At 45.9% G+C, this 27,488-nt stretch overlaps 1 protein-coding gene and 1 long non-coding RNA gene across 3 annotated transcripts in view; one reads left to right on the forward strand and one right to left on the reverse strand.

The window, feature by feature from the left end:
• Nucleotides 1-25,172, forward strand: LOC126505466 (uncharacterized). 2 transcript variants are annotated; one of them, XR_007592912.1, is made up of 4 exons: nt 1-537; nt 21,322-21,449; nt 23,031-23,177; nt 25,054-25,172. It is a non-coding gene; the product is annotated as an uncharacterized lncRNA (long non-coding RNA). The 2 variants fall into 2 exon arrangements; XR_007592911.1 differs by lacking the exon at nt 1-537 and having other exon boundaries at nt 21,245-21,449.
• The window catches only part of Alox5 (arachidonate 5-lipoxygenase), a 53,584-nt gene that overhangs the window by 4,947 nt on the left and 21,149 nt on the right, over nt 1-27,488 (reverse strand). Inside the window, exons 4-7 of the mRNA XM_050148396.1 lie at nt 11,946-12,068; nt 8,535-8,641; nt 7,560-7,732; nt 4,499-4,645 (exon numbers count right to left, since the gene is read on the reverse strand). Of these exons, the coding sequence (XP_050004353.1) occupies nt 4,499-4,645; nt 7,560-7,732; nt 8,535-8,641; nt 11,946-12,068 (550 nt within the window). The remainder of the gene's footprint in view (nt 1-4,498; nt 4,646-7,559; nt 7,733-8,534; nt 8,642-11,945; nt 12,069-27,488) is intronic.

Below are 27,488 nucleotides of genomic sequence, written 5' to 3' on the forward strand. Positions count from 1 at the left end.
TGTTGAAGAAAGAGAGCACAAGCTTTTATTTCTCCTTTATAGCTTTGAGAGGGCCTGGCTCCTAGGGAAATTCCAGAAGAATTCAAAACATCAACAGTGACTTCCAAGTCAGCAGAAGCATGTGGGGAGTGGTGGGGGGGTGGCTAATGACATCTTACAGCCTGTTTGTGAGCTGTCTATAACATGGGGACATAGGTACAGACCCCAGACAAGGAGCAAGCAGCTGCAAGGACCATGGCCGGTCTTTCCTCCTTGACCCTCCCCACTGCCTGGCTTCCTCCCACTTCACCCATTGCTGCTTAGTAGCCCTCTCCATCTAAGACCTCATGCTGCTGAGTCCCCATTCCCAGACCAGACTTTGCAGCTAATGATGTGGGAGTGGTTTCTTATTAATAAAGAAACTGCCTTGGCCCATTTTATTGGATAGAAAATTAGGTAGGCAGAGTATACAGAAGAGAATTCTGGGAGAAAGAAGGTTAGTAAAGGAGTCACCATGATTCTCCTGCTCCAGACAGACGCAGGTTAAGATCCTCCCTGGTAAGCCAGCTCATGGGCTACACAGAATATTAGAAATGGGTTAGAAAAATATGTAAGAGCTAGCCAATAAGAAACTGAAACTAGCCGGGCCAGGCAGTGTTTGAAAGAATACAGTTTCAGTGTAATTATTTCTGGGCATAAGCTAGCCATGTGGGCGGCAGGGTGCCGGGGACACAGCCCTGCCACCGCTCCTAATTTCAACACATGGGGACATAGGTACAGACCCCAGACAAGGAGCAAGCAGCTGCAAGGGACCATGGCCGGTCTTTCCTCCTTGACCCTCCCCACTGCCTGGCTTCCTCCCCCTTCACCCATTGCTGCTTAGTAGCCCTCTCCATCTAAGACCTCATGCTGCTGAGTCCCCATTCCCAGACCAGGCTTTGCAGCTGGTGCCCAGCCCAGAAGCCCCACCCTGAAGCCTTGCACCCAACGACCCTGCTTGCCTTTGCCCTTCCGCTTGCACTCCGTGCTTGGGCCAAGTAATTTTTCTCTAAAATGTGAAGGGTTTGTGACCTGTTATTTAAAAACTCACTTCTTTAACGCCAGAAAAAGAGGCCCCTGAAGTTCTTGGTGATTTAGCTGTTGACATCACTGCATAAGGTAGCCCATTACGTCTCTGTCTTCAATACCAGGGCAGGCTGTGTTCTTTAGCATTTGTGACAGCAGCCGTGTCTTGTGGTGATGGTGGTGGTGTGTATGTGTGCATGTGTGTGTGTGTGTGTGTATGTGTGTGTACTCATGGACTACATGCAGTAGTGCTCAACAAACCTAGGCACTTGCCCGGGCAAGGCAAACACTTTCCTGCCGAGCCACACTCTCAGCTCCCCCTCATTCATTGCTCTTACGGAGCTTCACTCCAGAACTTGGAGGTGAGATCCCCTGCGAGTAGCAGCTAGTGCTCCCCAACCTTGTCAGACAAGGAAACGTCTTTTAAACTTTTTTCTTTAAGATTTATTATGTATGCAGAGTTCTGCCTGAAGCTCAAAAGAGAGCACCAGGTCTCATTACAGATGGGTGTGAGCCACCATGTGGTTGCTGGGAATTGAACTCAGGTCCTCGGGAAGAGCAGTCAGTGCTCTCAATTTCTGAGCCATCTCTCCAGCCCAGCCAGACAAGGAAACTTTTGAAGACCTAGCATTCCAGAGGGCCTGAGGAGAGCAGTGTGCCAGAAACGGGTTCTCTAGCCAAGAGCAGCCAGGAAGGGCCTTGGGGCTCCAGTAGAGGCTTGGCAGGATTTAGCGGTGTCCTCTAACTAATATGGCAGGTGGTTTTGCGGTTTAAATCTGATGTCTCCAGGTGTTTGGACACTTGGTTAGCTAGCAGTACTGCTCTGGAAGGTTTGGAACCTGTGGGAGCTGGAGCCTTAGGCTTTGAGGCTCCACTGCGCGGCCCTCTTCCAGACTCTTTGCTCCCTCATTGTGAATGGAAAAGAGCACCCCCATTCCCGCTGCCCTGCCTTGCCCTCCACGATGGGCTGCACCCCCTTAAACTGAGCACCCAAATCACTCCCCCTCGAATTGTTTTCATCGGGAATGTTGTCACAGTGAAAGAGGTTACAAGTGACTGCCTGATTTGTCTCTCCATCCGTGGTGGCAGTGGCCAATAGAAATACAATGTGAACAACACAATTCAGATTTTCAGGAAGCCATTGCTTTAAGCTATCCCAGCTTTACAGAGAGACAAAAAACAGTAAGCATGTCACTTCATAACCAGCCACAAGGGCTCGCTGCTTTGGATATGTATGTATTTATGTCTAATTTTCATAAACTAAGCCTTACTATGAGGGACTTAGGCCTCTTCTTACTTTACTCATTTGTTCCCCAACCTGTTCTGCCACCAGCCTGGTGGCCCTTTGTCCTCTGCTTCATCAAGTCCACACAATGCCTTCCCGTGTCAAGTATGTAGTTTGTGGTGTGCTGCATTCCTGAATCCATTCTGCATAAATGAGATGATATCATCCATGTTCCCTTTCTTGTTTTTCTGCCTTGGTAATAGCCTTGTGGAGATCCAAGTCAACCAAGAGCTAATGTAGTCCTCTTGGAAGGCGCCCAGCACTGCAGTGCTCCCTGGCTTGGAGTCATCCCCTCAACCCTCTCCTACATTCAGACTGTCTGCAGCCTCACACAAACCCAAATCATGATCCCCACCCTCTAGCATGCAGCTCTGGTGATCCTCGGAAAGGCTACTTCAGCGAGTGCAGTCTTGGCAGAGAACCTCTTAGCACTGGTTCAATTGTCCTGGCCATGCCAGCCCCAACACTGGGATCCACGGGCCGTTTACAGTCCAGCCTGAAATCCAGACTGTTGCAACATCTGTGGACCCCGCTCAAGGGCTGACCCAGGAACCGTTCTGCTGCCAATGCCCTGGGTGGCATCCATTTTCCTGGGTAGGCCTAGAGAAAGGGTTAGCCAGATCCTGTGGCTTGTCCAATGCCTTCCTTCCTACTAGCAATGGGGAAGAACTGAGATTGAAGCCAGGTCCCTGGTTCTAGGAGGCTCTAATAAACGTGTGTCTGAGATAAGCTAGTTCAGAACACCTGTCAGTGGCGACTTATCGTCTTCCAGTGGTGATTTCCCACATCCCCTGCGCCTTCATCTAATGTTACAAGCTTTCTCTGATAAGAGGCTGAGGACTCCCGGAGTGCAGAGGGGTGGGGAGCCTGGAAAACTAGGCTTTGACCAATTAATTGATTAATTAAATTTTGACACTAGGTATCACTCTGTAGCCTAGTCTGGCCTTGAACTACAGTCTGGGATTATACAGATGAGCTAAATGCAGGCTTGAATGTAGCCAGCTTGAATCCCACCTCGGTGGCTCACTATGTGTACCTGGACCTTAGTCTCCTTAGCTGGGTAAGATGGTAATCAGTAGGGCGGTAATTACACACAGGAGACAGGCACTGTGTGAAACCCCAGTGATCCTATGCTTTCTGATCCAGAATATTCAGGATGTCAGCAATGCGTATGCTTCATGATATGGTAAGTCTCTCCTCCAGGACTGGGCAGCACAATACATTGGATATATATTCAACACTGCGATGTTTCTGTAGGGAGCCTTCATGTATCTTATTAAATGGAACAAAAATTCTAAAAGTCCTGAACCTTGTGGTTCAGAGGTTTATTTAAAACTAACAGATTTGCTGGAAAATTGAAAACGTGTTGCAGTTTTACAGTCTTGGTCTTTTGGCTAAGATCAAGCACAGTGTCTGCTCTCAGGTACTTCACATACAGCCGCTCTCGGGACTTCTTAGATTGTCCAGGCAAGAGCTTTCGGGGCACGCAGGGTCAGCCCACATGTCCAGCTGATGCTGTTCCCATTGTACCCAGTGTCTCAGTCGCAGGCACTGTGTGCTGACTGCTCATCTTCCCATCCACCACGGGTCTCTGTAAAACTCTACCCCCCAGGGACCCTCACTTAGACCTGCTTTGCCATTCCTAAGCTCCTCCTTGCTGTCTGCAGTCAGCTTTCACAGAACAGGTAGAGAAAACCCTGTGCCCACCTGCCTCCTGTGAGACTGCTCCCCTGGCACTCCGCTGTCCTTGGGGTGGCAATGATCTACTTGCATGGAAGACAATGCCCTGGTGAGGACTCTGACATCGCTCAGTGGCTTCCATCTGCAACTTAACTCCTGGCTTCACCTAGCTGGCTTGTGCGGGCATGTTTATTTGGGAACGCTGGTCAGGAGGTGGGTGGGAGGAACAGCATGTCATTGCAGGACAAGCCTTCGCCAGTGTGCTCAGCCCCAGGAGGGCATTTCTCAAAGTTCCCCTGGGGAAAAGCCACCGTCCGCCTCTTGTGGTATAGACAGCCTGCTTCACAGCAGCCCCGAGTCCCAATAGCTCATTTTTCTCTTCTAACCCAGTGAAAGTCGGAGCGAGAGTTGTCAGTGTCCTGCAGCACCGCGGGCAAAGATGCCCCAGAAGCTCCTTCCCTGCCTTCTGAGGTTGAGCAGCCCACCTACCTGAATGGCAATGGGAACAATCTTGTTGGCTAGGTTCTTATATAGCAAGCAGATGGGTGCAGCTAGGAACTGGTGTGTGCAGGGATCGGTTTTGTTGGCATCGATGCCATCCAGTAGCTCGTAGTCCACGATGAAAATGTTCCCTTCCTGCAGGAGGCAGAGAAATGTATTCAAGCTACTTTAAGCAGAAAAGGACCTGAGAGCCAGGCCGGAGTAGGATGTGAGTGATGGTCTTCAGGGCACCCTACCCCTTCCCTGTAACTTAGTGTGTAACACGCCCCTAGAAACTGTTAACTAAGAAATGTTCATTAACTCCTCACTTGAGTATTCACAGTAGCCAAATCCGGGGTGACAGCCTGCTATCCCTGCCTTTATTTTGTGTTTGTGTTTTTCACTTTGGGTCAGACTCCTGCCAGCTCTGTAAGTCAGCGTGTTTATCACTAGAAGGGTGTCTGTTTAACCTATTTTCTCACTCTTCAAGGCCAAGGACACAGGTATGGTCCTCTTTCTCTCCCGCAGTATATATTTAATACAATGATGTATTTTACATTTACATAAAACATGGAAATCCATTCCAGTGTCATATTGAACAGAACAAAAATTCTATGCTGCCTCCTTCGTGGTTCTTAAGTTTATTTGAAATCAAAGTATTTGCTGCAAAAATGTCAAGTGTGTCACAGTCTTGGGTTCCAGAAGCAGCTAACACCAATCAGGACTCTTACACACGTGCTTGCACCAGGATAGTAACACTACAGCTTGGAGCAGAAGCAATCATTCCTTCAACCAACAGCAAAGACTTCTTTGGACCAGTTGCAGAACCAAAGCGATGATCAAACAGACCACATCATGCCAGGACGGCTTATCACACCCCATCTTGTCCCGTGCCCCAGATCTTCCTCTATTTAATCCTAAAGCTCATGTCAGTGCCCCAAGGTGAATTGGGGGGGTCACTGAACCCCGTTATCTCTTCCCTCCCACGTGTCCACATTAGTTAGATCTCTCTCTCTCTCTCTCTCTCTCTCTCTCTCTCTCTCTCTCTCTCCCTCTCTCTCTCCTTTTTACTGCATTGCTCATCTCTTTTGCTGGTGTGCTGGGTTGGGTGGCCTTGCCTAGCCTGTCTTAGCCTCGGGAACCTGGATTTTTGTTCTAAAATTCTGGTTAAAGTGGAATTCAGAATCTATGGGTTTGAGGTTTCTAGCTCCAGGGCTGGTTGACACGTGGAATTTTCAAAGCTAAGATGAAAGACTGACCATGACTAACTTAGGTTCACTGTAACCGAAATCTGCTTGATTCTCATGAAGAAAGCTATAAGACCACTCTGGGGGGTTAGAGGGGACAGACGAAAGAAGCCAAACACCCAAATGGCCCTGCAGGACTTCATTTGGATCATGTTCAACACTCGGCAAATTAGCCATTGTCGTCCAGGGCAAGTCCCTCCTAGAAGGAAAAGATGGGAAGGAGTGGGGCTACTCTGCACAGATGCAGGGGAAAACGGGCTCCTTTAAGGTTCCTTCAAGTTATGTTCCAAAAATAAGTTTTACTGAGAAAGAGTAAAAAATATTTAGGGGTTGGTGGCATAGCTCTGTGGTAGAGCTTTCTTAAACATGTGAGGCTCTGGGTCCGATTCCTAATACTGGAAACAACAATTTAGAGCTGTGAGTTTAGCGTGTCACTGAGGCTGGCAAAGAAAGGTGTCTCAAATGATGAAGGGCCCTAAGCACTGTGCTGATGATGTGTTAGCTGGGGCCAAGAATCTAGTCAGTGATGACTGTTAGATTATTGGGTAATTGCCCCGTGATCTAAACCACAGCAGAACATCTTGATCATGTGTTTGATGGGTCGGTTCAAAGTGAAGATAACCCGTAAGCCACCTTCCCTGGAAGTGGCAGGGGCCCACCAGTAAGAGGATGTTGTCTTGGAGAACAAACAGAGGCTGACTTTTGGGTGGCTGGGGACCATGATGGCTGGGGACCATGGCGGTTGGGGACCATGGCGACTGGGGACCATGGTGGCTGGGGACCATGGTGACTGGGGACCATGGTGGCTGGCCGTTCAGGTCCTCTCTGTTTTAAGATATGCTGGTTTCTGGGCATGGGTGGCTGCAAGGAATTCTTATTGCTGTTGCTGGCTGTCCACATGACTAGGTAGTATCCTGGGACCCATGCAAGTCCAGAAGAATGTGGAAGGACTGCCCATGTGGGTCAGGAACCCAACTTGATGTGGATAGGTAATCTCCCAAGGACAAGTAGGCAGGAGGTCGTTAGGGCTAAATGATGTGTGTTTGGAATCGCAGTGTGAGCTGGGTACCTAGACGGGGTGACCAGGGGCAATGAGGCTACATGAGCAGCTGGAGATGGTGCTGGCTGCAGTGGGGGAGGGGGAGAAGACAGGACACTGAGGGTTAATGTTGAAACTATCAGAAGAAAAAAAAACACACAAAACAAAAAAATCTCTTAAAAACCTAGCGTGGGAGTGCCTGAAAGATTCTATCAGCTACAAGCCAATTCCATTTGAATTCTTTTTGTCTCAAAACAAAGGTAGCCTTGGAACCCTTGGGAGTGAAGGGTTGAGCCTGCAAGTGAAAACCAGGAGACTGACTTGGGGTAGGTGGGGGAGGGGAGTAGCTAAGGGAGGCACAGGTGGCACCAATGTTTCTAATAAGAAAGTAACACAACGTCTACCAGTCTCTGTCTTTTGTCTCTGCACAGAGCCTCCTTCTTTAACCTGTTTCTTCTCTTTTGCTACGTGGATGACACTTGGATGACCACGTATGAACACATCTGTCACAATGCCTGGACCACTACAGTAGCTCTTGTAATTATTGCTGTGGGTATTAAAAGCCCTGATGCTAGGCTTGCAGCTGTGAGGCTGGTGTAGATACGGCCCCTCCTAAGACTGCCTGTGGCTGGCACAGTGCCCAAGACCCTCACGGAAAAAGAAGAAACTTCTGATTTCATACTGCCACTCAAACAGCAAACCAGCAGTCTGGGGATCAGCAAGCATTGGTCAACAGGAAGTGGCTTCTGTGGAAAGACTGGCTATCTCCAGCCAGCAGATCTACCTGTACTTCCTGTTCTAAACTGAGATTCCGCTCTAGGCTGCACTCCACCATCTCTGTGGTCACTGGGAGCTTCTGGGGCAGCTCTGTGCAGCGCTTGATTAGTACAGGGTTGCAGCCGTTCAGGAACTGGTAGCCGAACATGAGGTCCTCCTGCCAGTGGTTCTTGACTCGCTCTGTGGGAAGAATAGGAAGGCACAACCCCTAGGTAGGTCAGCCAGGCAGGCCCCCATGTCTCTGCCTGAGGACATATCTTTGTAGGGACTCCTTTTCAGGGCCCCCAGGCTCCTCTCTTTTGCCATTCCCACTGTGTGCCTGCTTATTGATAGGTCACTATGCACTTAGTCTTCCTGGTCCAAGCACCCACTCTTCTCAAAATCCCTGGTCCTTCAGTGAGGTCAGCATCTTTATCCAACTGTTCTTGTCTCCTTAAAGAACAATGACTCTCATGGCTCTCCATCCATTACTGTGCAGTGTCAGGGCTCTAACCAAACAATTCCTGTTCCAAAGGAACCCAATGTTGCTTTAAGTTTTTAAATTTTATTTTTTTTATGAGTGTGTGTGTGTGTGTGTGTGTGTGTGTGTGTGTGTGTATGCATGTGTACATTTGAGTGCAGGCATCTACAAAGATCAGAGACTTTAGAGGCCCTTGTACCTGGAGTTACTATGGTTGTGAGCCACCCAGTGTGGATGCTGGGAACTACATTTGAGTCCTTTGCTAGGGCAGAATTGGCTCTTAACTGCTCAGCCAATCGCTCCAGCCTCCAATGCTACTTTAATGTAAATGCTTAAAAGAAATAGGCCAGTCTTGCCTTGGCTCTGTGTAGAAGAGACACAGATGATGTATTTGTGAAAAGAAAAAGTTCTGATAGCCTTGAGACTTCTGGTGAGATGTCCAGGGTGCTGGAGTTGGATGTCAGTCTATCTTGGGCAGAAAAGTAAATTTCTCCACCCCCACAACCCCAAGAGCCCTCTTACCAGAAATAGTGTTGCTGATCTTGACGAAGATTTTCTCAAAGTCAGCAAAGTCATTCCAGGAAGACTGAAACATGTGCATGAAGCGATTGATGAACAGGTTCTCCATCCTGCAGAGCAAGGGTCAGGTCACCTCACCTGCCCACTGTGCCTCTGCAGGGTGATTTCACTCTATACCCAGGTGCCTCCCGATCATATCTGGGGCATCCCCAGAGAGCAGGTGCTGGCCTTGTGGGACCAGGACAGAAGTCAGCCTGTGTCTGATGCTCTTCCCACTGCACCTTAGCTGTGTAAGAGACCAGGCCAGAGCTCTCCATAAGTGTTTTGACTGCTACCTCTGTGTGTGTCATTACTCCTTTGTAGATCACAAACCAGCAATGGGGCAAGGCTGCACCTCCTAAGCTCCCCAAATAAGCACCACCAAATATCACCACCCCCCAACTTATGCAGGGCATTTCCCACTCAAACCACACTCCACTCCCTGGTCCCCACAGGTTAGTGGCCATATCATAATGCAAAATGCATTTAGTCCGACTCCATAGGTCCCCACAGCCTTTAAATCTCACCACTGTTTAAAAGTCTGCAGTCTCTTCTGAGACTCAAGTCAATCTCTTAATTGTAACCCTTGTAAAACCAAAAAGAAAATTGCATTCTTCCAACACAGAGCGGCACAGAATATGCACTACCATTCTGCAGGGAGCAAAGTAGGCAGAGTGAGAAAATACTGGATCAAAGACTGAAACCCAGCAGAGCAAACTCCAGTGTAGCTCCATGTGACCGCTGTCAAAGGGCTTAGAAGGCTCAGCCCATTCAGGTTTGCTGCCGGCAAATCTATGTGTGCAAGTCTCCTTGGCAGATGTCTCTCAGCTCCGACACTGCCAGCATCTTTGGATTTCCATTGCAACCCAGGCCACACTTGTGCAGCTTGATGCAACAATCTCTCAGAGCCTCTTGCTTTCTCACGGTCTTCATCTAGGGACACTCATGCCACACAATGCCTTGCTTTAGCGGCTTTCACAAACCATGGAGGAAGAAGCCCCAACCCCTTCATTCTTACACCCTTCACGCCTCTGAAGCCAGCACCACACGGGTGACACTGCTAAGTTCAGCTGCCAGCTTCGGATGAGTGCTGGCTCCCGAGTCACACCAGCATCAGTCCTTTCACTCAGTTGCTCTCTAGAGCAGAAATCTCTGCGGGCTTCATACACGAGCTGGAGACTTGCCTGGGTGGGGTCTTTCCCTTTAGGCACCATCTCTTGTTCCAATGCACAGCAGGCCTCTCCTTAGCTGTCCTCAGCTCCTTAAGAGGTGTAGCCTCTCCTCTAACACATGTGGCTGTTCAACTTGCTGCGGCTTTTCTCTCTCCAAATTGTACACTTACATTCCTTCCTACTCGGCTGTCTCCTTTTCTCTGTAGACCTGCATAAGCGTTACTAATAATAAACAATCATGGACTTGACATTATGCAGTCTTGAAATTTCCAAAGACGTTATTCAATTTCTTTCTAATTTAGCCTTAGGTAAGCTCTCAGGACACGGGCAGAAAACAGTCAGAATATCACAGGAATAGCCTCTAGCCTAGTTGCAGTGAAAGTCCTTGCTTCCCTCTGCAACCTTTTGAGCCAGGTCTCTATAGTCTGTGTTTCTCTCGCCATTGCTGTCTTTCAGGCTCCCATGAGGACAGCCTGTTAAGTTCTGTTTACAACATTCAACTGCTTTCCTAGTCCCAAGCTCCAAACTCTTAGACAGTCCAAAACAAAGCAGAACGAAAAGACCCACTGCCAACTGAACAAAACCCAATGACACCAATAACAACAATGAAAACATGGCCAGGCTCTTCACAGAGACAGCCTGTTCTCTGCTACCATTTTAGTTAATTTTCTGCCGGGGTGATAAAACATCATAACCATGGCGAGTTACAGAGGGAGAGTTTATTCTGATTCATGTTCCATAGGGTTAGACTCCATAATTGAAGCACAATTAATAAAACTCAGGGTCAGAAACTGGGGTTCAACCTGAAGATCAACAAAGCAAAACAGCCAGTCACTGGCTCTTACCTCCACCTCAGTCTGAAATAGCGATCCTGCCTCGCAGAATCTCAGAATGAGACTGTCTGTTGAGAACTGTTTCCTCCTGTATTATAATCCTCTCTAGGGCTCCGATTAAAGGCATACACCACCAACATTAAAGGCATGCACTGCCCAGTTTCTATGGCAACTAGTGTGGCTACTGGGATTAAAGATGTGTGCCATTATGGCTACTGAGATTAAAGGTGCATGTTACCATAATCTGGTCTGTAAGGCTGACCAGTGGGACTGTTTCACTCTCAGATCTTCAGGCAGTCTTTATTTCTTAAAATACAATTGAAATGCCACCACACCTAATGGTGGGAACAACATGGCAGCAGGCACCAGGAGCAGGAAGCTGAGAGATCATCTCGTCAAATGCAAGCACAAGGCAAGAGAGTGAACAGGAAGAGGAGTGAGACTTTGAGCTCTCAAAGCCCCAGTCAGTGACATACTCCAGCGAGGCCACACCTCCTAGATAAACTTTTCAAATATCACCACAAACTGGGTACCAACAGTTCAAATACCCAAGCCTATAGGTCATTTCTCACTCAGACCACCGCAGTTTCTGCCTTAATGTGTATAGGCAAAGTATTTGACCCTAACTGGAATCTCAGTTCCCTTACCCAGAAATGATCAATAACAGCTGCCAAGTTCTAAAAGGATGGCTATAATCAGAAAACACCTTGTTGGAGCAATTGTGTCTTTGTTGGTGGAAATGTGTCATTGTGGGGGGGGCACTTTGAGGTTTCAAGATCCCCCCAGGATCTGGTCTCCCTCTCTCTGCCTGTGGATCAGGATGCAAAGCTCCCAGCTACTTCTCCAGCACCACGTGTGCAACCATGCCCCCCTCCCATGGTGATAATGAACCAACCTCTGAAAAGCCCCCATGAAGAGTTTGCCTGGGTCATGGTGTCTCCTAAGACAAGTGCCTACCTCATGAGGTCACTAAGACAAATGATCAGGAATCTTTGTCATGGGACCAACACGGTCATTCTAGTCATTGTCACCACAGAATCTGCCTCCTGGTAACAGTCTGGGCGCCATCCTCAGGTGCACTGGCCACAGAAGGAGTGAACTGGGGGTGGCAATGGAGGGTTGTAAGTACAGTCTCTGCCCGGCCCAAGCACACAGTGCTGCCACTGTTGGGAGACGGCTGGGTCCAGGCTGTTGAGATACAGGTCTTGGTGTGTGTCCACTCCTCCAAGCACATCCTTTGCATCACGCAGTTCGCCTTGTGCAGACAGGTTTCCACTGTCTTCCTTCCTGGTCCCAAACTCATCTCTAACCATTAGCCCCTGCCCTGCCACCAGATGGGCCACCCACACCTTGCACTTCCTAAAACTTACGCTTTTGAGTAGTTCAGAACGAAGTCCACTCCCTTTTCACTGTCAAACTGGATGTCACGGGGTAAATCCTTGTGGCACTTGGCATCGATACTCAATGGGAAGCCCGGGTTCCACTCCATCCATCTAGCACGAGAGAGGTGAAAATAAAAACTGTTAAAGGAAGGGTGGTCCTTTGGGTGGTCCCCTGAGCTGAAGGCTGCCATGTTGACAGAAAAAGTTCTAGATGGCTGTTAATTTTCCTACTGTAAGCTCAACGCACTGTAAGATGAGGTAATAGAACCCCTTCCAAGGTCTTGTGGCAACCACTTCTGCTGTGGCCTGATCACAACCACGGAGATCTGAGACTGGCTTATACCAAAGAGTCGAGGAATGTGCAGATGGCCGCTAGTGCATAGAAAAGAGTGAGGAAGGAAACTCCACATACCCCAGTTAACACAGGCGACTTTGAACAGCCATAGGCCCTAGGAGGGGTTGGCCTGGGTGGTCACAGGAAAAGGGCTTGAAGGCTCTCATGCCACACTCAACCAGAGTGTCAAGTGTTCTGCCAGCTTGGTCAGTGCACATCCTGATTCTATGTGTGGTGGTTAGGGGAGGGGATAGTTTTCTGGCCCTCATGGTAGAATCATAGAGCAATAGAGGAAGTGAGAAAGAACACTAGGTACAGACCACTGACGGAATGCTCCCTGCAACATCTGTCCTGTTTAGAGATGGTTGCAATCAAAGCAGCTCCCTCTAAAGAGAAGCCAGGCACTGGTTAGAGTGAAGGTATTTAACTCTGTCTTCATAGCCATCATCCATGCATCCTTTCTACAACCGCTGAAAACAAAATCCCTGTTCAATCATTTGGGATAGAAAGAATGAGTCGCTTTACTTAGAAGCTGAAGGGCCCATTCTGAGGTCAGAGTTTTCATGTATATCCCAGCCATCCTCCCTTTAACGCTACTGTTAGGGAGGCAGATTTTAGACATCCAGGCACCGTCAGTCCTTTAGCAGGACCTTGTGTGTCCACTGTTTCACACACTCCTCTGTTCACTGGTTCTGCCAGCTCATGGCCCCTCTTAGAAGTGAAAATTCCTGGGAAGAAACTCCATGTGCAAAAGGGAACGGAGGGACGAAAACTGATAAATGTGGAGTTTGGAATATAGCAGGTCTGAGGACGCAGTCAGAAATCTGGTCTCTCCTCAATGGCTGGAAGTTTTAGGGGTCTTTGAGGAGTGTCCTTCCCCTAGTTTAAGGTTTGTCAGTTTGAATAAAGAGCAGAAGGCTAACTGACAGGTCCTCAACTTAGGGGTAATTGTCCTGAAATAGCCTTGAATTCCTTGGCAGGGCTACCAGCAGGGGGCCATACTGCCCTACTGGTAGGAGGAAAACCTCCCCAGGTCAAGAGTGTGGGGGAGATTGGCAGTTGGCTGATTTTTTTCTTTATTTGTGTCCCCACTGCCGCCTATCAGGGATCTAACTTCTAGACCTTTCTCGATAGACTTTATGAAAGCCTTCTATTTTTATTGTTTGTGGGATCTTTACTACAAGCACATTAATAAACATAAAAATAAGGATAGCTGTACAAATGCTTTTTGCTTATTTGGAAAAATGAGTAGGGGCGTCTTCAATACTGCATGATCACCCATCAGCCATCTGGCATCAGACACATTGCTCTTCACTCTTGGTAGTTCCAGGGGTGCAGTGAATGCCAAGGCATCCGGTTGAGCTGAAGTTTTCAGTGATCCAATAAAGAGACAAGCACCAGTGATAGCATTCACTGTGTTTGTTTTGAGACAGAGCTTCTTTATTATTATTATTATTATTATTAATTTTAATTTATTTTACATACCAACCACAGTTTCCCTTCCCTCCTCTCTCGTTTCCTCACCCCACCTCCCATCTACCCCCATCCCCAATCCACTCCTCCTCTGTTCTCAAAGGGACAGGCCTTCCATGGGAGCCAACAAAGCACAGCATATCAAGTTGAGGCAGGGCCAACCTCCTCTCTCTGAGACAGGGCTTCTATATGTAGTCCTAGCTATCCCAGAACTCACTTTGTAGACCAGGCTGGAACTCCAAGATCTGCCTGCCTCTGCCTCCAGAGTGCTGGGATGAAAGGTGTCTGCCACCACCGTCTGGCAGCATTCACATTTTACTATTTAAATTGATATTTATTATTAACTTTTGTGTAGATGTGTAGATGATACGCGTGAGTGCACGTGAGTGTAGGTGTCTGCAAACCATTGGGTGCTGGTTCAAAAATAGATAGGCAGGGCCATTCATGGTAGCACACATCTTTAATCCAAACTCTCAGGAGGCAGAGGCAGGCGGATCTCTGTGAGCTTGAGGTCAGCCTAGTCTACGTAGCTAGTTCCTGGCTAGTGAGATTGTGTCTCCAAAACAAAAATAAACAAACAAAAATAGTAACAAAACATCACTGAGATTGAGAGGAAAATGGGTCCTTTAGTAACACTGACCACCACAGTGGTAACTTGATTGCAACTGAAGGAAGAGTTGAGAACAAAGCCAGCTTTTTACTTAAGTGTTTCCCCAAGGGGGTAGGTGCTGTAAAATACTTTGAACCCTAGTCCAGGAAGATGCTGATAAGAAGTGGGCCACAAGTCAAAGTGTCCTGGGCCCTTGGCAGCAGTGGAAGGCTGGACTTGTTTGCAGCACAAAGAGAGAAAGAGCCTTTGTCAGCATGTGGTGGCCAACTGTGGTGTGGGCAGGGGTTGCAGCAGGTGCTGTTGGAGCTTTCTGGGGGCCGCTTTGTTTCTTAAAGCTTCTTGATGGAACCGGACCCAGAGGGCTGCTTTGGGAAGTTAGTTCGCTCCCACAGTGACTGAGGGACTAAGTCAGACACCCATGTCCTTTCCAATGAATGAGACATACAGACAAACCAATCCACAGACATAAACAGGTGGGGGAGGGGGCACAGAAAACCCCACACTCCATGGAGGAAGGCCACAAGGAACAACTAGACCCAAATAAGGAAGAGGCAGAAAAGACATCTGATTTGAAGGGAAATGGCTTAAGGAGAGTAGATGGTGCAATTCAATGTAAAAAGACATTGCAGTTCATAAAACATGATAAAGGAAGAATTCAACAAGGAAACAGAAAAAGATTATAATCAGTGTGTGATCTCATCTGTCTCTTAAAGGACAGGGTTTGTTCTTTCTACAGTAAGTTATTTGAACATCATCTTCATGCCAGGAAGCACTCTTTACTTTTTGTAAACAATGTAACACAAATGTTTAACAGAACTCCAAGGAAATGCAAAAGAGCCATGGATGGAAAAACTAGAGGCTTGAAAGTCAGATAAAGGAAATTTAATAAACTTCCCATTTCTCACACGTAGAATGGTAGACATTGTGAGGCGTTTATGGGTTATTTCGGATTAGGTCATCTTATTTGTATTAATTAAAATTATTTTAAATTTTTTATATAACATATTTTTATCATATCTTTCCCTTTCCCCAACTCCTCCTAAATTTTCCCTACCTTCCCACTTACCCAAAATTCATGCTTTAACACACATGCACACACACACACACACACACACACACATTCTCTCTCTCAAAAAAAACCATAAAAATTTTAAAACAAAACCAAAAAAGACACCAAATCATAGACTGCACACACACACACACACACACACACACACACACACACACACAAAACCAAACCAAAGCAATACCTGCAGCCCATCTTTGCTAACCAACTATTCCTGAGCATGAGGTCTGCCCAGCAGTGCAGTTGATACACCCAGTACCACTCCATTGGAGAAAACTGATTTCCATCTCTGAGCAGCTATTAATTTCAAATAACACCTTGGTTAGGGGGGTGGGACTCTGTGCCCACTTCCCCTTTTCTATGCTGGGATTTTATCCAGCCTGAGTTTGCACAGGTCTTATGTGTGCTGTCTCTGAGTTCATGAGCATCAACCCTTTTGTGTCTGGAAGACACTGTCTCTTTGGAGTCCTCTACCACCTTTGGCTCTTTCTGTTTCTTCCATGTAGATGTATGAGGTTTGAGGAAAGGGGTTTGATAAAGATACTCAGTCCTATTTAGGACTGAGTATTCCAGTGTCTCACATTCTCTAGTTGTGAGTATGTGTGTTTCTGTATTAATTCTCATCTACTCCAAGAAAAAAACTTCTCTGTTGGGGTTGAGAAATGCATTAATATATGAGTATAATGTTATGGATTAAGTAAAAATATTGTGGATCCCCAAGTGGCTGGAGCAGCAGAAACACTGCGGGGGCCACAAAGGAGAGACAGACAGATGGGCATGCCATGAGACCATGCCGCAGGTCTCTGAAGGTAGCTGGTCCCCGGCAGGGAGCCACATGGCAGGTAAGAGACAGAGACATGGATAGGCATGCCATGCAGAGTGAGGTTGGATATTTATTTAGTGGGTTATGGAAGGGAAGGGGAGAAAGGGTAAGGAGAGAAGGGGGATGAACAGAGAGAAACAGAGAGAGAGAGACGGGGAGGAGAGAAGTGGGGAGAATGGAGAGAGGCAGAAGTTGCCTCTTCAGGGGGAGAGATGGAAAAGGAAAGAACTCAGTCTGGAAGCTGAAGATCAGCTTGCCTCGGTGGGGTGGACTGGACCAGGAGGGAATGGACAAGAGGGAGTGGGAGTGGGACAGGACAGATCATTACATATAGCAGCAGGCTCTTTTAGCAGAATAACAGTGGTAGGCTTTTCCCTAGGGCCCATGACTTATCTATTCTCAAGTTTGTGGCTTCATTAACAGCTTCCAGATGTGGGTTCCATATAATGGAATAGGCCTTAGATACAATTTAAAATAAAATGGTTGGCTATACCATAACATTTATGCCATTATTGCACCACTGTATCTTGCAAAGCAGGTCACAGTTGTGGCTCTCACGGTTTGCAGCTGGGTAAGACTGATGATTACATCTTTCCTCTGGTAGCATGTGTTGTAACTTTTAATATTATAAATGCTAGTCAGTAGGATTGAAGCTTCAGTAGGGCATCAGCTCAATTTTTCCATGTATGATGACATACGTAAGTGGTGTCTCCAGCAACAGGAACTTACTGTCAGATTCTGGAGGGTAATCAACAGCATTGGCAATAGCCTGTATTGTTTGTGGGGGGCATATCTGTAGGTCCCCTTTGGCCAGTGACTCCACAAGATGTAACCTATTCCTGAGACTTGGAGTTTACTTAGTAGCAAATGCTATCTAGTTGTGTCACTGTCTCCACCATTCTGTGATAACTCCATTTAAATCTCTTTAGGAAGCTTTGAGAGTTGTAAGCATCCATGTGACTATTCAAAAGGCCTTTAGTACTAGTTTATCCTCCCCATGGTCCCTCCTTTACTATGCATTCCCATCTTCTTCCCTATTTAAGCCTGTTTTAGTTTCCCCTTTATTTATCCATAACACCATGTTTTATTTCCCCTTCCTTGGGAGAGCCCTTCCTCCCACTGATCTTGTCAGGAGCCGTTTCCCCCCCAAATTATTACAGGAACCATTGCCCTGAGGAGTTAGCAGAGAACCCCACTTCCCAATTGTATTGAGAATTGTTTTATTGGCAGAGCCTATCCCCCACACACATTATCTGTTAATAGAGAGCTATCTGTCAGCGGAACCGCCTCACATTCCAAACTATCTAGAGAACTAGGTGTGTCAACTTGTGAACTCCTGGCCGAGGAATCGTGACCTGACCGATCGTAACCTCCTGGCCTACATGACCGGTGTGGACCACGCGGCAAGAGCCCATGCCCCTGCCCCCCAAATTCCTCATCCTATATAAGCTGTAACCATGACTCTAATAAACGAAGGCTTCGACAAATCTGCCTGGCCTTCTTCTTCTCTCCCGCCCATATCTTCCAGATAGCGCCTCTCCGGGACCCTGGAATAACTGACCCTGCCAGGCGGGTTACACCCCTAGACTGAGTGACCCGCAGGCGGTCTACGTGATCTCATATGAGCTATCTAACATCTGTGTCTATTTTGAATGAAACATTCATATCTAAGGCTTAAAACCCAATAGCCATATATAAGAGAAAACATACAATATTTGAAATCACACCACATGGAGGGCTAATAGTCTCCCCAAGAGCCAAAGAGTAGCTAGCAAAAACTCCAGTACCAGGAATGAGAAATGCCTTTTGAGTTGTGACTGGGGAATCAAAGAGAGTTCCCAAAGCAATATGGGTTGTTGCTGTTGTTTGGTTCCTCCCAGAAATTAAAAGTAAATCCTAATTGTTGAGGACACCATGCACTTTAGACATAGGTCTAGGAGAATTTCAGCTGGAAAGGAGCCAAAAGCATGCCTCTGAGGACTAGCTTTTATGGTGCCACGAGGTAAGAAAAGTGTCAGTCATCTTAAACAGTTGTGGTTGCCTATAAACCACAAGGATCATCATGCAAGATATCCCTAAAGGGGCAGTAGTGGTACTTACACCTGGCAGACACCAAGAGCTGTGTCTACTTGGACTCAAAGCCTACCTAATAGAAACGGAATGGAATGGAAACCTAGCCGACTGTGCTTGGCTAGGGAGGTCACAGACCGTAGGTAGAGGAGACTTGTACTACTGCCAATTTTCCAAACCAGTATAATTCTTAATGGCGTTCTGAATACTTACCTCTACACCCCCAGACAAGTGTAACATTCACCCCTCATCAAAAACCTCTTTTTCATGGAAAGGAAACCATTACAGAAAGTCAAAACTAGCCCAAACAGGAAAACAAATGAGCATGTGGTATCCAGCCCTAGTAGATTTATCTTCCAAACTCCAGCACCTAAGACTCAAGAAGCACCACAGATGAGGGGGCGGAAAGACAGTGTCAGAATACCACAAGATCTTCTTTGTGATTGTCCCTTCTAGCTATGACACAGGGAAGCTACACCCATGAGATCCCAACAATTTAGCTGTCTCAAAAGAACCCGCACAATTCCAAAACAATTGACATCTCCACATAGACTGGGGGAAGTCTCACAAGCAACTAACAACTGCTGAGAGAGAGAGAGAGAGAGAGAGAGAGAGAGAGAGAGAGAGAGAGAGAGAGAGAGAGAGAGAGAGAGAGAGAGAAGCAGTCTTGCCCAGAGAGAAACTCTTGCTTTGCTATCCAATACCAAGTGGTCAGCCCTAGAACAAACACGTGCAGATTATACTTAGGGACAAGGACTCAGCAGGTTGTATTTACATGCTGATTTGTTTAGATGCACGTGTCTCAACTCTGGCTAAAGAAGGCTCTAAATTGGGGGATGGGTGGACATTGGAGGGGTAGGAGTTAGGAGAGGAGGGAAATGATGTAATCCTATATTAATTAAAGTCTAAAAAGATTTCAAAAATAGTTATTTTTAATTTAATTATTTAATGCTTTTATTCATTTAATTGATAAAATAAAAATTATACATATTTGTAGTGAATTTCAAAAAAAAAGACTTTTTGGTTGGTTAGCTGCCTGCTTCTCTTATCTGTTGCATTTTTCTCCTTTAGGCTGTGTTCTCAATTCTTTTAACTTGAGGAGTAGTATTGCTATTATATGTCACATGTAAATGTTCTGTCAGATGCAGAGGGAGGAAAAAGGCAGACTGAGATCATGATAGCTGGTAAAACTGGCATAGATAGAGGATGTCTTCCTGAACAATTTCACCGGCAAGTTCTCTGTTGCAAAGACTGCTCTCTTGCTTGCTTAGCCTTGTGCTTATCAGTTCCTCAGAATTAGCCTTCTCAGTGTCATAGATATAAAGCATTACTCGGCCTCTGCATGCACAAGATGCGATGCTTACCCAGCACAACTGTGAACTAATGCCCTCAGAAAAGAAAGCCGCCCTTATTCTGGGGTTTTACAGAGCTGGCCAACTGAGTAGAACTTTGTTTTGAAGAGTTAGCATTGCAGATCTAGAGAAAAACTATCTTGGGCCACTTTTGACTCCTTAATAGCCAATCTTTGCCTCCCTCTATATCTGAATTCTCTCCCTTTCAGCCATCAGGGAAATCTCTGGGCTGTACTAACAGGCCAGTAGCTCCTTTACCAACCCCACAACTGAGACTCCCACCAGGCAACACGAATACCTCTAAAAGGTTTCCCGCAACTCGATGTAGCTCACACAACTGATGTTCCCATCGATGTGTTTGGAAAACACAAGGCTCTCTCTTGTTCTGTGAGTATGGAAGCCTATGGAATTGCTTCTGTGTGGGAACACAGCATTCACAGCACCCAGGCCAACTCCCAGGCCAGGCTCATTCATATTCGCTTCACAATACAGAATCTCATTTTCTGTGAGGTGAGAACTGTTCATTTTGGAGATGGACCTGCCAGTGACTAAAGGAGACATATATATCAGATTGCAGATTGCTTCTCGGCAGTGTTGTTTCTAATATCTAAACCAAACACAACTGGAGACTGAGCTGAACATTCTCCAGTAGGGGAATTATTGGTTAAGTCTGTAGTGATATGTATAACCCAAGAATATGTAGCAATTTAAAAAGAAGAAAACACACAGTCACCCATTAGACTGATAAAGATGGAAATGTCTCAGGTGGAGGGTGTTGATGATTCAGGGGAATGGCACCTTACAGCAGTACCAGCTGGGGGTGGAAAGCGACGGAACACTTGCACAGTCACCGAGATCTAGAACACAGATCTTCTTCTAGGTATATCCCCAGAGTAAATCTCCCGCGAGAGCATGGGCAGGCATCAGACGTCACTTGGCTCAGTCTGAAAGCACTAGGAGGTGCCCACGAATCTATCAGCAGGTGGCCAAATGAACATGATACAGTGGTACCCACAAATGATGCAGCCAGAGCGGGGGTGGAGTGCTTGTTTGCTTAGCATTTGAGAGATCCTGAGTTCAATTTCCAGCTCCACAAAAAAAAAAAAAAAAAAAAAAAAAAAGTATGATGAGTTTAGCTCTACAGAAATTAAAAGGAAAGGATAGCCATGTGTGTCAATGGCTGGTCTGCAGAACATGATGAACGAAACTGCAAGGCACAGAAGAACTGTTTCAGGGATGTGAGAGCCTCCCCCTGCCCCCACTACAGTATACTGTGTCACATGCCCAGACAGGACATCAGAGAGGGCCGGGGTCATGGAGCTCTGACCTGGGCCCTTTCTGTCCTCTTTTCCAGATGGCTACTGAGGAATGTCAGCAGCTTTCTGGAACTATTCTCTACTCTTACTCAGCTTCCATACTGTAGTATCAAAAATACTTGAGAAAGGGGAACCTCAGGATTGTGCAGACAGTGCAAAGTTCAGCATTTCCTGACCGGAAATGGTGGTGGTGGTTGTGGGGATGGTGGTGGGAGGGGGTGGGGGCTGAAACAAGCAGTCGAGAGAAAGGAGGAATAAAATGGCCATGAAAGCAGAGGAAGAGACAAAACTCATAAAGCCCTTCTGATCCTCTCCGCAAGGTCCAGCTTGTGACGAAGCTGAATGGCTTCCTGAAGGTCTGACTAGTTGCCATCTCTTGGGTGAATGGACAAGAAGTCTAAACTGGTCTGAACTAAACCACACTAAGACGTTCATGGCTGACAACCAAGTAAGTTAATCTCGTGCTCTGTCTTAATTCATCCCACAAACTAGAAGTCTGGTAGGACTTTATAAAGGGCTTTGTCACAGGAGGTTGAAGGAGAGAAGAAAGATGAAAAAATATAGAAGCGCTAAGCCCGAGGGAGGGAAGACAGATTCGTGGGTTTCGTGTACTATATCAAGTACAGAAGTACCACAATACATCAAACGGTGCTGAGCAGAAAGGCTTACACACACATTGTATTTTAGCACAACTACTGTAATCAGGTTACTTTCTCACAGCAGGCACTAACGGTACAAGAGTTTTAAACTCTTTAATTATGTATGAAATAGGGTGTGTAAACACACATCTCTGTCTCTCTCAACCCCTAAACATTTCTTTAACTACTTCCCAGGTCAGTGAGAGTGCCATCAACCCCTACTCCTAGCAACAGTATCCTCAGTTTTCTTTTCTTTTTGAAACAGGTTGGCCTTGAACTTCTGGCACTAAAGACAATTCTCTCGTGTAACCTCCCATGTGAGCTAGGACAATAGGCACACCACTATGTCCAGTCACCTTTGCTAAAGTGATGATATTGATCCTCCAGTGCCACATGCTTCCCTAAGCAGCACAATACAGACCTCATGGCCGGCTGGACATGTTTCTGGCATCATGCCTTCATCGTGTGCTCATCCACGTTGGTCTGTTAGTAGTTCACTGATGGACTATTACCTGTAGGTGTGAGGTGAGATAAACCCTTTCCCTCTCGACTTGCTTTTGGTCATGGTGTTTATTACACAAGCAGAAACCCCCACTAAGTTGCTATGAATATTGGTGTACAGGTATTTGGGGTTGGCACATGGCGCAGGTATAATTGCTAACATCCTTGCAGAGCAGGTGACTGGGCGCTACCATTAGCCACACCCCGAATTCTGGCTGTGTGATTCGTGGAAACACATCTGATCAGAAGTGCTGCTGGGCCACATGGTGATATGATTTATAGCTCTGAGGGAGCACTGACCTGTCCCCCAAAACACCTGCAGCTGTTTGACCCTGCTGGCTAAGCTATGCTGGGGTTTGATTCCGGCCCCCTCCGTGGCAGCACTTGGTTAGGGTCTGGTTTTTATTCTTGCCAGAGTTCTTTATATGTTTTGAATTCAAGCCCCTTACTGGATGCAGTTTGCAGGCATTGGTTCATTCCACCTTTTTACTGCTTTGATGGAGTTCTATGAAGTCTGGAAAATCAAGTTTTGACAAAATCCAGCTTGGCAATTGTCCCTTTGCTGTGAGTGCTCTTGGTGTCAAATCTAAGAGACTTTGCTGAGCACGGCTAGGAAGATTTGCTTCTTCTTGCTACATGTTGTGTATATTCTGTTCTTACATTGAAGTCTATCCTACATTTTTAATTAATTAAAAATTATATATTTTTAGGGCTATAATTCTTACACCATAAAATTTACCCAAAGAAAGCCAATAATTCAAGTCTTTTTTAGCATATTCACAGATCTATAAAACCATCACCATATTAAATTTTAGAACTTTTTTATGATTTCTAAAAGGAACCCATGCCGTTAGCCATGACTGCTATTACTGGCCCTTCTTTGTTCCTAGGCAACATCTATAGCTTGGATAAATGTCCTCCGAAGGCTAGTGAATTAGAGGCTTGAACTTCCGCTAATGGTGTTCCTGGGGAGTCGTGAAACCTTTATAAAAGGTCCTGGACCCTGGGCCTTTTTGTCTGCCTCCAGCTGCTGTGAGGTTGGTAGCTTTGCTCTCTACCCCTCTGACTCTGTCATAATGCACTTCTTCCACACAGGGCAACACCATGCGTCCTTCCTGGCTGTGGACCGAAACTTCCAGAACTATGATCCAAAATAAGCATTTCCCATTTTAAGTTATTTTACCTCAGATAGTTTTTTTAAATAGATTCTTTTCTTTTATATATATATATATTTATTTATTATGTATACAACTTTCTGCCTCCATGTATACCCAAACGCCAGAGGAGGGAGCCAGATCTCATTACAGATGGTTTGGAGCCACCATGTGGTTGCTGGGAATTGAACTCAGGACCTCTGGAAGAGCAGACGGTGCTCTTAACCACTGAGCCATCTCTCCAGCCCTCTCAGATAGTTTTTTAATAAGGAAATCTAACTATGATGGCCAATGCTGATGGTGCACTTGGTGGGTCTTAACACTCACTCAGGTGGTAAACCTCAGGGCACACTCGTGAGGTAGTTGATAGAGCGTCGGTATTTGGTATGCGAAGACCCACCTTAAATGTAGAAAGAACATTCCAGAGCTGGAGTCCTGGACAACTAAAGAGAAGAAAGAATGCAGAGTACCCAGCTTCAACTCTCACTCTTCCTGCCTGGACTCAATATGACCAGCTCCTCATGCTCTGCCTCCATGTCTTCCCCCAGACTGTATAAAAATTCAGAACATCTGACAAAAAATCCTAAAGCAAAACTTTCTCCTTCAGTGGCCTCTGTCAAGTGTTTGTCCAGCCAAGAAAGCAGTAGATCATTTGTAAGATTGGTACTGGAAGGGAGGTATCGCTGTGACAAAGTTGACCACCTGGCTCTTTTCCATATGTATTTATTTTCTCCCTTCCCCCTTCCCCCTCCCCCCATGTGCACACGTGTGTGTGTGTGTGTGTGTGTGTGTGTGTGTGTGTGCTTGCCAGGATGTGTGTGGAGGCCAGAGGACAGCATTTGGGAGTCTGTTCTCTCTGTCTACAGAAAGTGAATGAAGTACTAATAGCTGCTACAATCCACATGTTAAATAAAAGAAGCCACTCACAGAATGTGATTACTTGTATAATTCATTTGGTAAGGAATGCTCAGTTCGGGGTGATCTAAAGCAGCATAGCATTTGTTTAGGCATTAGTTGCTTCTTCCTAGCTGTGACAAAATCTTTGACAAATCCACTTTGTAAGGGAATGTTTATTGTAGTTCCCGATTTGAAGGTGCAGTCCATCTTTGGGGAGAAAAATGGGGGGGATGTGTTTATTCGCACCTCAGTCAACCCGATCTGAGACCTCCCTCACAAACACACCCAGAGATTTATCTCCTAGGTAACTCTAGATCCTGTCAACTTGACAAGATTAACCATCAAAGCGCCCCTTTGTCAATTTGATACCCAAGCATACCACTTGTAAGCCATAACCTTCCATCCTTGTTCTCCACAGGTTCATGACAATCATATAATGCAAAATAAGTTGAGTCCATCTCTAAAAGTCCTCAAAGGTTCCACAATCACCCAGAAATTCAAAGTCTCCTCTGAGACAAGGAAGAGCAGTCAGCAGTAGCTGTGGTACAGGCTAGATGCTATCTTGCTAGAAATTTTCTCTGTCAAATATATTAGTCCATTATTATTTAACTACACTTCATGCAAGTTCTCAGGCCATGGGCAAAATGAAGCCAGATTCTATGCCAGCATATCACTAAATGGACTCCAGCTCAATCCGCAGTAAAGACTTGTTCTTCTCTGAAAACTCATAAATCATGCTTCCACTCTCCATATTTCTCTCAGTCTTCTGAAGTCCCACCAGGGTGGTCCATTAATCTGTGCTTGAAGCATTATAGGGCTTCTCTAGCCCAAAGGTTCAAACTCTTATGTATTCCTCCTTTAGGCTATCTCCAAAGGCTTTTAAGGAACCACACAGTGGGAACGACAAGATGGCTTAGCAGGGAAAGATGCTTACCACCAAGCCTGATGAGCTGAGTTACATCCCTGGAACCCACATCCAAGTATGGAAATATATAACATGTTATCCTTCCATCCATTAATAAACATTAAGTTGTACATATCTTTGGATTACTAGGGTTATTAGTACAATAATCATGCATATAGTTTTTGTGTGGACATACATATTGGGTGTCTTTCTCATCAGTGTGACTTAAACACACCTTCATGGAGGAAGTTCTGTTCTGTTCAGTTTGAGGGATCTTGTCTATCATGGTGGGGAGAGTGGGGTGTAACAGAGCCATTCACATCATGGTGGCCATGAAGTGGAGGAAGGGGGAATGCCAGGGCCCTCCTTGCCTTTTCCCTTTTCTCCCTTTATTCCAACTAGGACTTTAGGGTTGTAGGATGGAGCAGCTCATGTTGAAGGTAGGCCTTTCCCACTTATTTAATTCTCTCTGGAGCTCACAGGCGCACTGATCTAGATGTGTGCCTCTTTCTCCTGTATAATCCCATATTAGGTCAATCGGCAGTGGACATTACCCATCCCGACACATGCATTTTCCAGACAACTAATGCACCAAGCACCTGTCTTTTCATATGTTTATTGCCCATTTCTATATTTCTCTTGAAGAAATGTCCATTTTTTTGGACTTTGAATTCTTGCCCATTTTTAAATTGTTTTTCCCCCATCTTCAAATTGTATTATTTGTGTCTCCCATGCTCTTGGGTAGGTAGAATTAACATAGTAAAAATGGCAATCTTACCAAAAGTAATCTACAGATTCAATGCAATGCCCATCAAAATTCCAGCAAAATTCTTCACAGACCTCAAAAGAATGGTACTCAACTTCATATGGAAAAGCAAAAAACCTAGGATAGCCCAAACAATCCTGTACAATAAAAGAACTTCTGGAGGCATCACAATCCCTGACGTCAAACTCTACTACAGAGCTACAGTACTGAAAATAGCCTGGCATTGGCATAAAAACAGACAGGAGGACAAATGGAACCGAATAGAAGGCCCGGATATCAATCCACACATCTTCAAACACCTGATTTTTGATAAAGAAGCAAAAAATATTAACTGGAAAAAAGAAAGCATATTTAACAAGTGGTGCTGGCATAACTGGATATCAACATGTAGAAGAATGAAAACAGAGCCATCTCTATCACCATGCACAAAACTCAAGTCGAAATGGATCAAAGACCTCAACATAAAGCCAACCACACCGAACCTCATAGAAGAAAAAGTGGGAAGTACACTTGAATGCATTGGCACAGGAGACCACTTCCTAAATATAACCCCAGCAGCACAGACACTGAGAGAAACAATAAATAAATGGGACCTCCTGAAACTGAAAAGCTTCTGTAAAGCAAAGGACACAGTCAACAAGACGAAACGATAGCCTTCAGATTGGGAAAAGATCTTCACTAACCCCACGTCAGGCAGAGGTATGATCTCCAAAATATACAAAGAACTCAAGAAATTGGCCATCTCTATGAGTTCAAGGCCATACATTATCTACAAAGCTAGCTCCAGGACAGCCAGAGCTACACAGAGAAACCCTGTCTTGAGAGGAAAAAAAGAATTCTTTATATAGTTTGGATATAAGTCTTTAGTCAAATAAATGATTTGCCAACATTCTTCCTCATTCTGTGGGTTCTCTGTGTGTAGGTGTGTTTGTATGTACACATGTGTCCATTCATCTGGAGGTCAGAGGCTCTTCAGAAGTCATCCACCTGCGTTTGAGAAAGGTGTCTCACTAGATAGGAGCTCACCAAGTAGGCTAGGCTGGCTGGGTAGAGAGCCCCAGGATCTACCTGCCTCTGTACTTTAAGCACCAGGATTACACATATATGCTACCATGCCTGCCTGGATGTTTTTGTGTGTGCTGGTGCATGTATGTGATAGGGAGTGGTGAACAACAGAGGTTGGTGTAGGGTGTCCCGGATCACTCTTTACTGTATTTCTTGAGACTAGGTCTCTTCACTGAGCCTGGACTCTCTGATTTAGCTACACAGACCAGTGAGCTCGTGTGAGCCACCTTCTCTGCCCCAACAATGCTGGGGTTATAAACATGCATTGCAGCTCTTGGCTTTTACATGGCTGCTAATGACTCGAACTTAGGTCCTCAGGCTTGTGTGGCAAGCATTTTATTCACTAGGCAGTCTCTCCAGCCCCACAGCTTTTCTCGGTGTCGATTCTGGGGGTCTGACTCACCTCCCCATGCTCATAAGGCAAATGCTTTCTTACCAGGGTCTTTCACTTCATTTCCTTCGTGGTGTCCTTTGAGACATAAAAGCTTTAAATTTTGATGGTGGAAAAATCATCTATCTTTCTCTTGCTACATATGTATGTATTTCAGCATGATTTATTAAA

Source organism: Alexandromys fortis, unplaced genomic scaffold (assembly GCF_014885135.2).
Source record: "Alexandromys fortis isolate MF-2015 unplaced genomic scaffold, M_Fortis_MF-2015_v1.1 scaffold_59, whole genome shotgun sequence".
NCBI classification, from domain to species: domain Eukaryota; kingdom Metazoa; phylum Chordata; class Mammalia; order Rodentia; family Cricetidae; genus Alexandromys; species Alexandromys fortis.